Source organism: Ranitomeya imitator, chromosome 8 (assembly GCF_032444005.1).
Source record: "Ranitomeya imitator isolate aRanImi1 chromosome 8, aRanImi1.pri, whole genome shotgun sequence".
Classification (NCBI taxonomy): Eukaryota; Metazoa; Chordata; class Amphibia; order Anura; family Dendrobatidae; genus Ranitomeya; species Ranitomeya imitator.
The window spans coordinates 53,896,071-53,911,056 of record NC_091289.1 but is presented as its reverse complement, the minus strand read 5'-3'; the positions used below and the strand labels follow the sequence as shown (position 1 = coordinate 53,911,056).

General features: G+C 47.4%; 1 protein-coding gene across 3 annotated transcripts in view; it reads right to left on the bottom strand.

The window, feature by feature from the left end:
- Positions 1–14,986, bottom strand: part of LOC138647711 (uncharacterized) — a 121,431-nt gene that overhangs the window by 87,526 nt on the left and 18,919 nt on the right. For 2 of the 3 annotated variants that reach the window (XM_069736932.1, XM_069736934.1), the window contains exons 7-11: positions 2,656–2,715; positions 2,164–2,203; positions 612–781; positions 283–523; positions 146–195 (exon numbers count right to left, since the gene is read on the bottom strand). In XM_069736932.1, coding sequence (XP_069593033.1) covers positions 146–195; positions 283–523; positions 612–781; positions 2,164–2,203; positions 2,656–2,715 — 561 coding nt within the window. The remainder of the gene's footprint in view (positions 1–145; positions 196–282; positions 524–611; positions 782–2,163; positions 2,204–2,655; positions 2,716–14,986) is intronic. The other variant, XM_069736933.1, reaches the window with a different exon arrangement.

Below are 14,986 nucleotides of genomic sequence, written 5' to 3'. Positions count from 1 at the left end.
TAGATTTGCCTGATAAGGTATATTATAAGGTTTCCTATATTCGCTTGTACTATTGATTTATGCAAAGATAGTTGAAAAAAAACTGTTCTATTTTAAGGCGTTTTAGACTGGGACAGAAACATGCAAAATGTTTAATTAGACCTACCTTTTGCTTCTGGGTTGTTTTGACTAATATAGGCTCGGCACGCTTGGTATCTACAAATAAAACACACATTTTTTCCTACTGTTGTGTCAAATAATTTGAAAGCTATAATTGATGCCATAATGGATAGGAGATCTTACCATTCACAAATGTGTCCAGACTGTCCAGTGTCTCTCGCATAGTCTCAAAGCTGTCCAGTGCTTCTAAGGAAGGAGCAAATGAAGGTTTCAGCGGTAATACAGGAGGCTTCCGAGGATCTAGCAAACCAAATGAGGCTGGAGGTAGAGGGGATGGTGCAGGTAAGCCTGTTGTACCCAGGCTGGAGAGAAGTGAGTTTCCAGTGGGAAATACTGGTATCAACTGGGGAACCTTCTGCGAAGCCTGAAACAAAAAAAAAAAATAAGAAAGCAATGCATAAGATTATAGACGTCTACCAAGCCTACTATCGTCTTCTTATCTATTGTCATACCAACTCAAAGTCCAGGAAAGAGTCCAGCTCATCCCCAATAACATCACAGTCCAAGTCATTCACATTGTTGGTTACAGGAGCCACTGATGGAGCACAAGCCGCCGCTTCCAAGCTATCGTTTTCATAGGTGATGTCCAAACTAGATGGAAATACTTTTGAATTAGGTAGATCTGGAACAGAACAGAGACAAATATCAAAATACGTAAGCTTACAGAAATGTAATGACAAATGGGTAAATCCAATACTTCACAATAATGAATCAATAATTTGATCATAATGGCAAAAAAAAGAATTAATACCTGGATCAGGAGTATGACATAACTGGACGGATTTTTTTAATTGTTTGTCTGGCAATGCTCACCTTGGTATCAGGTAGGGAAAGGCAATGACAACGTTGTGGGATGTGAGCATCTCTTCTGTCCGGAGTGAGCAGAACCGGAACAACTTTTCACACATGGAACTAATGAAAGGTGCTGCCACTTTCCAGATGTCCTCCAGAATTGCACAATTGCTACCACAAATACAATTTGATCTTGAGCGGACCCTGACAGCTGATGCATGTCTCCCATCCGTGGTCAGCATGGATTAGGCACTGCCTGTATTATCTCAGCCATGTATGTTTGACTCAAACACAAAAACTTTAGGAGCGACTGGACTGAGACCGTGCTGTAGACGAGTAGGACAGTCGTGTCCCCGACGGCTTCTCCCTCGCCTCTAGGTCTCTGTCTATACACGCATGTACGCAGAGACCTGTCAATCAAGAGCAGCTGCCGGGGAAAAGCCACCGGGGACCACCTAGATCATTGTTACTCAAACTCCAGTCCTCACGGCCCCCCACAGGTCAGGTTTTCAGGATTTCCTTAGTATTGCACAGGTGACGGAATTATTATAAAGATTTCAGACATTGACACAGGATCTCTCACCTGTGCGATACTAAGAAAATCCTGAAAACATGATGTGTTTGAAGGCTGTGAGGACAGGGCTTGGAAAACACTGACCTAGACAATAGGCATCAGAAAAAGCACAATACAATATAAGTGATTCAGACATTGGTAGATTTCCATGTATTTCTATTGTATTGTTATTACGATGCACTGCAATGTTTCCTATGGCAGACTGTAGTATGAGTGCCACGCTGTTGTGCTCCTGGCTGCCATTGCGACCCATCCTCACAACATGATCACTCTGCTAGGAGATCGACGGTGCGACAGATGGAGCCCTCCGCGAACGTCTAACAGCTTAAGTGCCTTGGTCACGCAAGAGGTAGACTACAAGCCCACTTCACATATATCCTTCAGACTTAACACTTGCACATGTATAGGAAAAATCCAGAAGTAGCTAAGCTTATTCTAATATACAATAAAAGGAACACCCCAAAAAGACAAATACCTTCACCCAGCATCACCCTTTTTTTTTTTTTTTTTTTTTTTAAGAACTACTTTGGGATTCATCGTGTTTATATTCACAATATCCAAATTGCTGCAAGTTAACAGTTTAAAGATCTTCAATTTCATGATAATTGGTGAATTGTGAACAAGGACACAGAACTCACCTGAATAAATGTCATCTACCGATCCCATAACGCTGGAACTCTAAAATAAATAAATAAATAAAATAGGTAAATTAAAAAAAAATTAGAATAAACCTGAACAGAAAGAGTATCTCGCAACCAATGACCCCATGGTCAGACTTTCCCATCAGAGGACTCTCCAATGGGCACCACTTAGCTTGTATCTCTGAGATAGGACACCATCATCCCTCTCACTACCTGTCCATAATGGGGCTCACAATCTAATTTAAAAAAAATAAATGAACCTACTCATTTTTGGAACCTGGGAGCAAACCTATGGAAACTAGGAGAAAGTCCATGAAGATGTTCACCTTGGCTGGATATGACCCAGGATGCAGGAGATGCAACACTGTAAACCATGGAGCCGATCTACTGCTATTACTGTACGTCTGAACATTATCACTGTACTGGGCACAATTTACATTTAAACTGCAGCTAAATACAGAAAGGAAAAAAAAAAAGTCAAGGAATTACCTTACAGTTGGCAGATGCAGAGACCCCATTAGCCAGCAAGCCAAACTTCTCCAGCTCCTGCTAAAGACAGGCAAAAAAATGAATGAAACAGAAGACATTCTGGCAAAGCGAACACATCATGTAAACCTTTTTAGTGCTATACGATGAACGAGGATTACAGCGTCAGGATCGTCATCAAAATCTGAATGAAGTATAAAAACATGAATAAAGACATACCAAAAACTGTCGCAGCCACCAAGAGGAGATTATGGGCAAACGCGTTTCAGACCGAAGTCCTTAATCATTGCGTACAAAAAAAATCATTGTACGCAATGATTAAGAACTTCAGTCAGAAACTTGTTTGCCCATAATCTCCTCTTGGTGGTTGCGACAGGTTTTGGTATGTCTTTATTCATGTTTTTATACTTAATTCAGATTTTTATGAAGATCCTGACGCTGTAGTCCTCGTTCTTCGTTTATCCCTCCTGTGGCACTGCTGGCCTCCGTGCATCGGACTTCTCACGTGGGTGAGCTGACGCTTTCCAATTTTTTGGGTGATATTGACCACTAAATCATACATTCACAACCTTTACAACAACCCCACAGTTTTTAACAACACATCTCTAAACAGACTGCCTTCATTTTACTGCTGCCGAGTCCCATTTTCTATAATATCCTATTGTTTTAGTGGAACAGGAGGCTAAGCACAGGAAACAAAGGTAGTGAGGCAGCACGGTGGCTCAGTGGTTAGTACTGCAGCCTTGCAGCGCTGGGGTCCTGGGCTCAAATCCCACCAAGGACAACATCTGCAAGGAGTTTTTATGTTCTCCCCGTGTTTGCGTGGGTTTTCTCCGGGTTCTCAGATTTCTGCTCACATTCCAAAGACATACTGATAGGGAATCTAGATTGTGAGCCCCATTGGGGACAGCGATGATAATGTGTGCAAACTGTAAAGTGTTGCGGAATATGTTAGCGCTATATAAAAATAAAGATTATTATTATTATAGTCCAGATACAGTGCTTGTCAATGGATCCACTGAGCAGTTCTGCAGAGCTCTGGAAATAGATTTCAGGGATTTTCTGGGCTTCAGCTATAACTCTGCAATCACTGGTGAATCCTGACAATGTGTAACATGAACACTGTCAGGACTTCGCTTTTTTCCTAATTTGAGAAGCCATGATGTGGCCAGCACTATGCGATTTGCATGCTTGTGATCACCAGCCAAATACAAACTTTTCCAGCTAAATAAAGCGAATGAGAAGCCAATTGTCACATGATCACAACAATGCAAATCGCACATTTGCAGTCACATGAACTCCCGTTTAACCCCTTTACCCCCAAGGGTGGTTTGCACGTTAATGACCGGGCCAATTATTACAATTCTGACCACTGTCCCTTTATGAGGTTATAACTCTGGAACGCTTCAACAGATACCGGTGATTCTGACATTGTTTTCTCGTGACATATTTTACTTCATGATAGTGGTAAAATTTCTTTGATATTACCTGCGTTTATTTGTGAAAAAAACGGAAATTTGGTGAAAATTTTGAAAATTTCGCAATTTTCCAACTTTGAATTTTTATGCAATTAAATCACAGAGATATGTCACACAAAAACAGGATTTTTGGTTGCTTACCGTAAAATCTGTTTCTCGGAGCCTTCATTGGGGGACACAGGAACCATAGGTGTATGCTGCTGCCACTAGGAGGCTGCCACTATGCAAATAAAAAAGTTAGCTCCTCCTCTGCAGTGTACACCCTACCGACAGGAAGTAGGATATTCAGTTAGTGAGAAAGCAGTAGGAGAAGCAACGTGTAAAAGAGAAAGAATAATAATATAATAAACTTTATTTATATAGCGCCAACAAATTCCACGGCGCTTCACAGATCAACAGTTTCAAACACTCAAAGAGTGTTCAAAGAACTCAAACGTATACAGTAAACAGAGCTGTTCAACTTGGGAGGGTGCTGTGTCCCCCAATGAAGGCTCCGAGAAACAGATTTTACGGTAAGCAACCAAAAATCCTGTTTTCTCTATCGCCTTTCATTGGGGGACACAGGAACCATGGGACGTCCCAAAGCAGTCCCTGGGGTGGGAACAGCTGAAAAAAAGGTCGGAGGAATCACCACTGCCGCCTGCAAGATCCTTCCGCCTAGGCTGGCAACTGCCGAAGCGTAGGTATGGAGCTTATAACCCCTTGGCAAAGGAGTGACCGGAACACTAGGTTGCCACCTAGCAAAGATGTAGGGCGGATGCCCCAGGGTGTACCGCCCAGGAGGCGCCAACTGCCCGGAGCAGAGGGAGGAGTCACTCAGTTCTTGATCCGATGAGCCTCCAGAATGGCAGGTCTGATCCAGAGAACAATCGTAACCTTGGAAGCCGGCAGGCCTCTTGGCGTACCTTCTGGAATGACAAAAAGACAGTCCGTCTTCCTAAAGAAGGCGGCCCTAGACAAATAGATCCTCACCGCCCTGACCAGGTCTAGCCTGTTCAGAGAACGCCCCAGAGAATCGATCGGAGCAGGACAAAGGTGGGAAGGACGATCTTATTCAAGTAAAAGGAGGACACCACCCTGGGAAGAAAAGGCGACGAAGGCCGTAAAACTACCCTATCCTGGTGAAAAACCAAGGGGCGACAGGAGAGAGCCACCAACTCCGAGATGCGTGGAGATGGCCACCAGCAAAGCCACCTTGCAGGACAGAGCAGACAGTGAGGCTCATGGAGAGGCTCAAGGGAGAAAGTCCACCGAGCCTCCAGAACAAGACTGAGGTCCCAGGGATCCACGGAAGTGTGGTACGAGGGAGCCGCATGCGCTACTGAAGAAAGGTTCTGATCTGAGGACGGGACGGATATAAATCTTCGTACCATGATAGCCAGTAGCGAAGGACCTCTGAAAAGAGACTTCAGAAAAAGGATGGAAAGGGTTGCTATCTGACCCTTTAGAAAACTAAGGGCAAGGCCAGCATCAAGTCCCGCCTAGAGAGAACGGCCAAAAAGGAAGGTTTCGACAGCAAAGCTGTTAACTTGAGACACCAAGAACTCTGCGGAAGATGGGTCCCTAGTACAGAAGATCTGACCTGACTGGGGCCTCCAGTGAGAGTCCGCGAGGAGACAAACGATGTCAGCGAACCAGAACCTTCTGGGCCAATCTGGTGCGGTCAGAATGACCGGCACCCCCTCCGCATAGATCTTCAACAGTCTGGGAAGAAAGGGGAGGGAGGAACAGAAAGGTAAGTACAAATAGCGACCCAGGAATGGTCAAGGTATCGGTATCCACAACAAGAGGATCGCGGACTTGGAAACAAAACGGTGGACCCTTCCTAAGCAGTCGGGCCGCCAGGAGATCCGTGTCCGGAGTTCCTCATCCAAGGAAAATTTGAAGGAAGACCTCCTGAGTCGGGACCCCTGTCCTGCTGCAAGACCCTCGCGGCAGAGAAAACACTGCGGCCTAGTTGTCCACGCCGGGGATATGCACTGCGGATAGTGCTGAAACCGTCGCCTCTGCCCAGAGGATCCTGGATACCTCCGCCATTGCCAAGAGACTGATTCCCTCCCTGGTGATTGACATAAGCCACAGCCGAGGCATTGGACGTCTGGATTCTGACTGGCAGACCTCTGAGAAGCCTTTCCCAGGGACTCAGGGATAGAAGAAAGGCCCCTCGATCGGCGGAGAGGACCCTTGCTCCGACCAACGCCCCCTTCAATGACGGATGGCGAGAAAACGCACCCCAGCAGGGAAGGCTGGTGACCGTCGTCACCACCTGCCTTGGGGAGGACCGGACATGAGGAATGAGAGGGGATGACAGCCACCAGTTGAGAGGCTATTAGAATCGGATGGCAAGTCGGATTGGAGGGTCCAGAGACAGTACAGACGTGTCCCACTGAGGAAGGATGGCCTGCTGAAGTGGTCTCAAGTGGAACCGCGCAAAAGAGAACGCTTACGGAGCTGTCACCATGCATCACAGGACCGTCGTAGCTGAACGGAAGGAAGGCAGCCGAGGGCCCTGCAGAGAGCGAACTCCGTATGGAGAATTGCCCGCTTCTCAAGAAGAAAAAACCCCGGCGATGTCGAACAACATGCCTAAGAGGACGAGACGCTGACTCGAAACAAGACAAGACTTTGTTCTGTTGGCCAGCCACCAGAAACAGGACAGGGAGTCTAGGACGATGGTCAGACCCTCAGGGCCTGAGAGAGGGGCAGAGGCTTGATGAGGAATACTTCAAGGTATGTAATGAGCACTAAGGCCCCTGATCAACAAGGAAAATCAGGACATGGAGCAAGGCCTCTTGGATATCCATGTAGCACAGGAATTCCCGTGGGTCCATGGAAGCCAGGACTGAACAGAGGAACTTCATCCTGAAATGCCGCATGCGGAACTTTCTGTTCACTAAGTTCAGAGACAGAAAGGGTCGAACTGCGCCGCTCTTCTTCGGCACTACAAGCAGGTTTGGATAGAAACCTGGGAAGCGTACCTGCTGTGGGACGGAAACAATAACCTCCGAACAAGGAAGGAAGGAAGGTAATGGATGCAAAGAAACCTGAGATCAGAGGAGGATTTTTAGAGGGCGGGATTCAAAGAAGCGATTCCGGGCCGCTAAGCGAACCCTATCTTGTATCCAGAGGATACCACCTCCCTGATCTAGGCGTCCTCCACCGAAGCCAGCCAAGCATCCAAACATCCCTTAAAAAGGCAGGAGATGCCCACCCAAACGGGGAGAAACGCTGGGCCGTTAGCACGAGTTATTATGCCGAAGAAGATCTGCCAGGTCTAGGCCTGGTGGACCAACCCTGGGAGTTGCGGGCACACCGGGAAGGGATAGGCTTAAAGGAAGCCTTTTCTCTAGCCAGACGAAATTGCAGTCTGTGTTAGCTAGAGGAATCTTCCGACGCCGTAAAACAGCGAAGGGACAAAGGGAACTCGTGCTTCCCGTGGCGTCATTAATAATTTGTTCCCTCATGTAAACAGGCCCCCTGGAAGGGCTGTGTGTAGAGCCAAATATTCCGTCGGATGGCCACCATAATGTTGGATGTGTGAGCTGCACAAGCTGCGCATCTAGGGAGGCAGATACCAAATATTTCCCTGCATAGGAAATCCGGTCTGTCAGGTCGGCTAGCTCCCCCAGAGGAGCTCCAGGCGGGGTGCTCTTACAAGGCTGTTTGGTCCATCTATCTATGGTCCCTGAGACCCAGGTAGAGGTAATGGCCGAGGCACAAAGTAGAAGCAGCCGTTACAAAAGGCTGATTTTTCCAGCGGTTCTATAAAAGTATCCTTGGAACCCGTGCCAAGCTGGTAGACAGTCTGGGAACTGACGCGCTTCCTGCCGAGGAATCAGTCCAGTTAGCGATAAGCTCAGGAGAGAAGGAATATAGGATGCTGAGACGCTTCCCTGTCTGCAAGCATCTGGTATGGCTCGCATTTCTCCTGGGAAGTACCACCACATATTCAGTGTGTGTGGGGCAAAGTTCCTGGAAGGTGGTTTGACCGTCTAAACGAAAACCGCCTATTGTGCGGGTTCCGTAGAGGTATCCATGATGCTTAGGGTCTGGTTGATCGCAACAACAAGGCTATCCAAGTCTGAAACTTCCTCTGCAAATCTGACCGAGGAAGCCCGTCTCTCTCTCTCGATAGAGAGGAGGATCAGGAAGAGGGATCTCACCGGTCCAGACCGGAGGGCAAGATGGAGTGGGAAAGAAAGGTGTCAGACGTTCATGGGGCTGATGGTGAACGTCCTGGTCTCCTCCAACCGACAGGCTCTGGAGGGCGAGTGGGTGGGGAATGGAGCTGGGACCGAACATCTAAGCACGCTTGTGTGCTAGGATCATGGTCCTGCCGTCGGATCTATGAGGATACGGGGTGGCAGTACACGCCGTACTCATAGTCAATAATGTGGGATTGCAGGTGTGACTGTTCACCCTGTATCCCTCTGTTCTGTATCTCTTGTGGCCCAAGTTGAACAAGGCTGGACGGAGAATCCTGTGACCCACTAGTGATTGCGGACAGGCACGAATACCAAGGTCGTGACATCCTGGTGAAGTCCGCCCCAGACTGAGACAGAAGGAAAGCCCACCCAGGGATAGGGGTCTCGGCCTCACCTGGGTTAGGGACTCCTGGACAGGGAATTGCTGCAGAAGAGGAAGCAGGAGGACGGGGACGCTCTCCTTATAGGGTTAGGCCTGGGAGCAGACCCACTAAATGATGCCCGAAGGTTAGGGGAACAGGAGAGGGGAGTAATAGGCTGCATAGCAGAGCTACTCACAGTAATAGTAGAGTCCTGTAGACTGCTCCTGGCTGTAGCTGCGACCGGCATCATGGCACAGGTCCAGGGCACCAGCGATGAGATGGCAACCTAATGAGGATGCAGGGGACCCCGCCGGAGAAAATAAATCATCCAGATTATTACTCCAACAGCAATATTTAACCCTTTATGTTTTTGAACCATCAGCTATAAAGTGGCAGTGGTACCACACACTGGGATTGAACCTGCGACGTCTCGGTTAGTTGCTGGATTCTTGACCGCTGGGCCAGACACTGGGCTTGAAAAGGGCGCTGGAACGTGCGCCCTGCTGCGATGTGGCGCTAAGCAGCGGCGTAGAAATCAGGGGCCCAGGAGCACCAAGATGGCGCCGGTGGGCGGGGAGTAAAGAGATTGTCGGGCGGGAAAAAGCCCGCCCGATGAAAGCGGAAGTGGACGGAGCGCGGCACCGGAAGTAGGCCCGGGCAGAAGCCGGGGCCTAAATTAGCGGCCAGCGACCGCCGGAGGAGAGCCGCGGCGCCGGATCAGTGTGCCGAAGGTAGAAAAGCAGCGCGGCAGCCTGCCAAGGCTGCCACGCTGGAGAGGATGGAGCGGCTGCTATGAGACACCCGCGGCGCGGCAGCCTGAGAGGGCTGTCGCGCTGGAGAAAGAAGTGTGGCCCCATTAAAAACCGCGGCGCCGGAAAGCCGCGGCGCCGGGGAAGCGCGCCGCAGAAAGAAGGGCAGGACAGGTAGTCAGGGCTGTCTCACTGGGGGGAGTGGAGGAAGCGGCGCGGCAGGCTGTAAAGGCCCTGTGCCGGAATAGAAGGCAGAGGGGGCTGCGTGGGAACAGTAATCCCAGGCCGTGCTGCGCAATCTGGGAGCAAGCGACGACCAGGTAATCTGGGAGCCCTAGCCAGAACCCCCCTTGAAAGATTTGGGATGGGAAATACTCACCTCAACTTCCCACGTCGATACTAACCTGAAGAGGAATGAGACGTCCAGGAAGCCGTGATGGACGTCCTCGTCTCCTCCAACCGACAGGCACTGGAAGGCGAGTGGGTGGGGGACGGAGCCAGGACCGGACTTCTGAGCACGCTGGTGTGCCAGGATCATGGTCCTGCTAAGGGATCTATGAGGATACGGGGTGGCAGTACACGCCGTACTCATAGTCCGTATTGTGGGACTACAGGTGTGACTGTTCACCCTGTATCCCCTCCGAAAACCTGAAAAAGAAACGACGCACATTGAGGTAGATAAGGGTCTAATGAAAGACCCGTGTCCACCTCCTACTGACACTAAGCTAAACTGAATATCCTACTTCCTGTCGGTAGGGTGTACACTGCAGAGGAGGAGCTAACTTTTTTATTTGCATAGTGTCAGCCTCCTAGTGGCAGCAGCATACACCCATGGTTCCTGTGTCCCCCAATGAAAGGCGATAGAGAAATACTTAATAAGTAACATTTCCCACATGTCTACTTTACATCAGCACAATTTTGGAACCAAAATTTTTTTTTCTTAGGGATTTATAAGGGTTAAAAGTTGACCAGCAATTTCTCATTTTTACAACACCATTTTTTTTTAGGGACCACATCTCATTTGAAGTCATTTTGAGGGGTCTATATGATAGAAAATACCCAAGTGTGACACCATTCTAAAAACTGCACCACTCAAGGTTCTCAAAACCACATTCAAGAAGTTTATTAACCCTTCAGGTGTTTCACAGGAATTTTTGGAATGTTTAAATAAAAATTAACATTTAACTTTTTTTCACAAAAAATTTACTTCAGCTCCAATTTATTTTATTTTACCAAGGGTTACAGGAGAAAATGGATCCGAAACGTTGTTGTACAATTTGTCCTGAGTACGCTGATACCCCATATGTGGGGGTAAACCACTGTTTGGGCGCATGGGAGAGCTCGGAAGGGAAGGAGCGCCGTTTGACTTTTCAATGCAAAATTGACAGGAATTGAGATGGGACGCCATGTTGCGTTTGGAGAGCCACTGATGTGCCTAAACATTGAAACCCCCCACAAGTGACACCATTTTGAAAAGTAGACCCCCTAAGGAACTTATCTAGATGTGTGGTGAGCACTTTGACCCACCAAGAGCTTCACAGAAGTTTATAATGCAGAGCCGTAAAAATAAAAAATCATTTTTTTTTTTTCACAAAAATTATCTTTTTGCCCCCAATTTTTTATTTTCCCAATGGTAAGAGAAGAAATTGGAACAAAAAAGTTGTTGTACAATTTGTCCTGAGTATGCCGATACCCCATATGTGGGGGTAAACCACTGTTTGGGCGCATGGGAGAGCTCGGAAGGGAAGGAGCGCCGTTTGACCTTTCAATGCAAAATTGACAGGAATTGAGATGGGACGCCATGTTGCGTTTGGAGAGCCACTGATGTGCCTAAACATTGAAACCCCCCACAAGTGACACCATTTTGGAAAGTAGACCTCCTAAGGAACTTATCTAGAGGTGTGGTGAGCACTTTGACCCACCAAGTGCTTCACAGAAGTTTATAATGCAGAGTCGTAAAAATAAAACAAAAATTTTTTCCCACAAAAATTATTTTTTAGCCCCCAGTTTTGTATTTTCCTGAGGGTAACAGGAGAAATTGGACCCCAAAGGTTGTTGTGCAATTTGTCCTGAGTGCGCTGATACCCTATATGTGGGGGGGAACCAGCGTTTGGGCGCATGGGAGGGCTCGGAAGGGAAGGAGCGCCATTTGGAATACAGACTTAGATGGAGTGGTCTGCAGGCGTCACATTGTGTTTGCAGAGCCCCTAATGTACCTAAATAGTAGAAACCCCCCAGAAGTGACCCCATATTGGAAACTAGACCCCCCAAGGAACTTATCTAGATGTGTTGTGAGAACTTTGAGCCTCCAAGTATTTCACTACAGTTTATAACGCAGAGCCGTGAAAATAAAAAATTGTTTTTTTCCCCACAAAAATTATTTTTTAGCCCCCAGTTTTGTATTTTCCCAAGGGTAACAGGAGAAATTGGACAGCAAAAGTTGTTGTCAAATTTGTACGCTGATACCCCATATGTTGGGGTAAACTCCTGTTTGGGCACACGGGAGAGCTCGGAAGGGAAGGAGCACTGTTTTACTTTTTCAACGCAGAATTGTCTGGAATTGAGATCGTACGCCATGTCGCGTTTGGAGAGCCCCTGATGTGCCTAAACAGTGGAAACCCCCCAATTATAACTGAAACCCTAATCCAAACACACCCCTAACCCTAATTCCAACGGTAACCCTAACCACACCCCTAACCCTAATCCCAACCCTATTCCCAACCGCAAATGTAATCCAAACCCTAACCCTAACTTTAGCCCCAACCCTAACTGTAGCCTTAACCCTAGCCCTAACCCTAGCCCCAACCCTAACCCTAGCCCTAACCGAAACCCTAGCCCTAACCCTAGCCCTAACCCTAGCCCTAACCCTAGCCCTAATGGGAAAATGGAAATACATTTTTTTTAATTTTTTAATTTTTCCTTAACTAAGGGGATGATGAAGGGGGGTTTGATTTACTTTTATAGCGGGTTTTTTAGCGGATTTTTATGATTGGCAGCCGTCACACACTGAAAGACGCTTTTCATTGCAAAAAATATTTTTTGCGTTACCACATTTTGAGAGCTATAATTTTTCCATATTTGAGTCCACAGAGTCATGTGAGGTCTTGTTTTTTGCGGGACGAGTTGACGTTTTTATTGGTAACATTTTCGGGCACGTGACATTTTTTGATTGCTTTTTATTCCGATTTTTGTGCGGCAGAATTACCAAAAACCAGCTATTCATGAATTTCTTTTGGGGGAGGCGTTTATACCGTTCCGCGTTTGGTAAAATTGATAAAGCAGTTTTATTCTTCGGGTCAGTACGATTACAGCGACACCTCATTTATATCATTTTTTTTAATGTTTTGGCGCTTTTATACGATAACTATTTTATAGAAAAAATAATTATTTTTGCATCGCTTTATTCTGAGGACTATAACTTTTTTATTTTTTTGCTGATGTTGCTGTATGGCGGCTCGGTTTTTGCAGGACAAGATGACGCTTTCAGCGGTACCATGGTTATTTATATCCGTCTTTTTGATCGCGTGTTATTCCACTTTTTGTTCGGCGGTATGATAATAAAGCGTTGTTTTTTGCCTCGTTTTTTTTTTTTTTTTTTCTTACGGTGTTTACTGAAGGGGTTAACTAGTAGGACAGTTTTATAGGTCGAGCCGTTACGGAAGCGGCAATACTAAATATGTGTCCTTTTATTGTTTTTTTTTTAATTTAGATAAAGAAATGTATTTATGGGAATAATAATTTTTTTTTTTTTTTACACACTTGGAAATTTTTTTTTTTTTTCTGTTTTACTTTGTCCCAGGGGGGGACAATACAAATCGGTGATCTGACAGTTTGCACAGCACTCTGTCAGATCACCGATCTGTCAAAGAGCGCTGCAGCGTTACCAAGTGCCTGCTCTGAGCAGGCACTTGGTAAGCCACCTCCCTCCCTGCAGGACCCGGATGCCGCGGCCAAACTGGATCCGGGCCTTGCTGCAGGGAGGAAGGTAGGAGACCCTCGCAGCAACGCGATCACATCGCATTGCTGCGGGGAGTCTCAGGGAAGCCCGCAGGGAGCCATCTCCCTGCGCGATGCTTCCCTATACCGCCGGCACATCGCGATCATGTTTGATCGCGGTGTGCCGGGGGTTATGTGCCGTGAGCGTGGCCGATTGCACTGGACGTACTATTCCGTCCTTGGGAAGTAGGGCCCACCCCACATGGACGGAATAGTACGTCTAATGGCAGAAAGGGGTTAACGAGCCAACAGAGCAGAATCCTGTCAGTGGGCATTGTATCAGGATTCAGCAATCTGCAGTCATATAGAGTGATTGCAGAAATGGAGCGTTAGAAAAACCCTTAGAAATATAGTGAATCAACCTGAAACAAGTTTAACAGAACCCTCTCCTAGTGTTTCATCACCCATCCCCTGCAGACTGTGAGCCCTCGCAGGCAGGGTCCTCCCTCCTTATGTACCCGTGTGCCTGTTATCTGCTCATGTTTAATGTATTTGTCTATATTTGCCTCGTATTCACATGTAAAGCGCCATGGAATAAATGGCGCTATAAAAATGTATAATAACAGGATTTTTGGTTGCTTACCGTAAAATCTGTTTCTTGGAGCCTCCATTGGGGGACACAGGAACCATGGGTGTATGCTGCTGCCACTAGGAGGCTGACACTATGCAAATAAAAAAGTTAGCTCCTCCTCTGCAGTGTACACCCCACCGACTGGCATTATACTCTTCAGTTAGTGAGAAAGCAGTAGGAGAAAAGTAACAGGGTTGAAAAACCATAACCACAAACTTGAGAACTGTAAACGTGAGAACAGTCATAGAACATATAACAAAAACATTGGGAGGGAGCTGTGTCCCCCAATGGAGGCTCCAAGAAACAGATTTTACGGTAAGCAACCAAAAATCCTGTTTTCTTTATCGCCTCTCATTGGGGGACACAGGAACCATGGGACGTCCCAAAGCAGTCCCAAGGGCGGGAAAAACAGACTTCCATCAGGTCAGAGGACTCACCACTGCCGGCTGCAAGATCCTTCTGCCTAGGCTGGCGTCCGCCGAAGCGTAGGTATGGACCTTGTAAAATTTGGCGAACGTGTGGATGGAAGACCAGGTTGCCGCTTTGCAAAGCTGTAGGGCGGAAGCCCTGTGGTGCACCGCCCAGGAGGCGCCGACTGCCCGGGCGGAGCGAGCCTTGATCCCAGAGGGAGGCACTCTGTTCTTGACCAGGTAAGCCTCCAGAATAGCCGTTCTGATCCAGCGTGCGATAGTCGCCTTAGAAGCCGGCTGGTCTCTGCGCGAGCCATCAGGAATGACGAAAAGAGAATCCGTCTTCCGGAAAGTGGACGTTCTATCCAGATAGATCTTCACTGCCCTGACAAGGTCCAGCTTGTTCAACGATCGCTCCAGAAGATGAGTCGGAGCTGGACAAAAGGAAGGTAGAACGATGTCCTCGTTGAGGTGGAATGTGGAAACCACCTTAGGAAGAAAGGAAGGCGGAGGCCTGAGGACCACCTTGTCCTGGTGGATAACCAAGAAAGGAGGACGGCAAG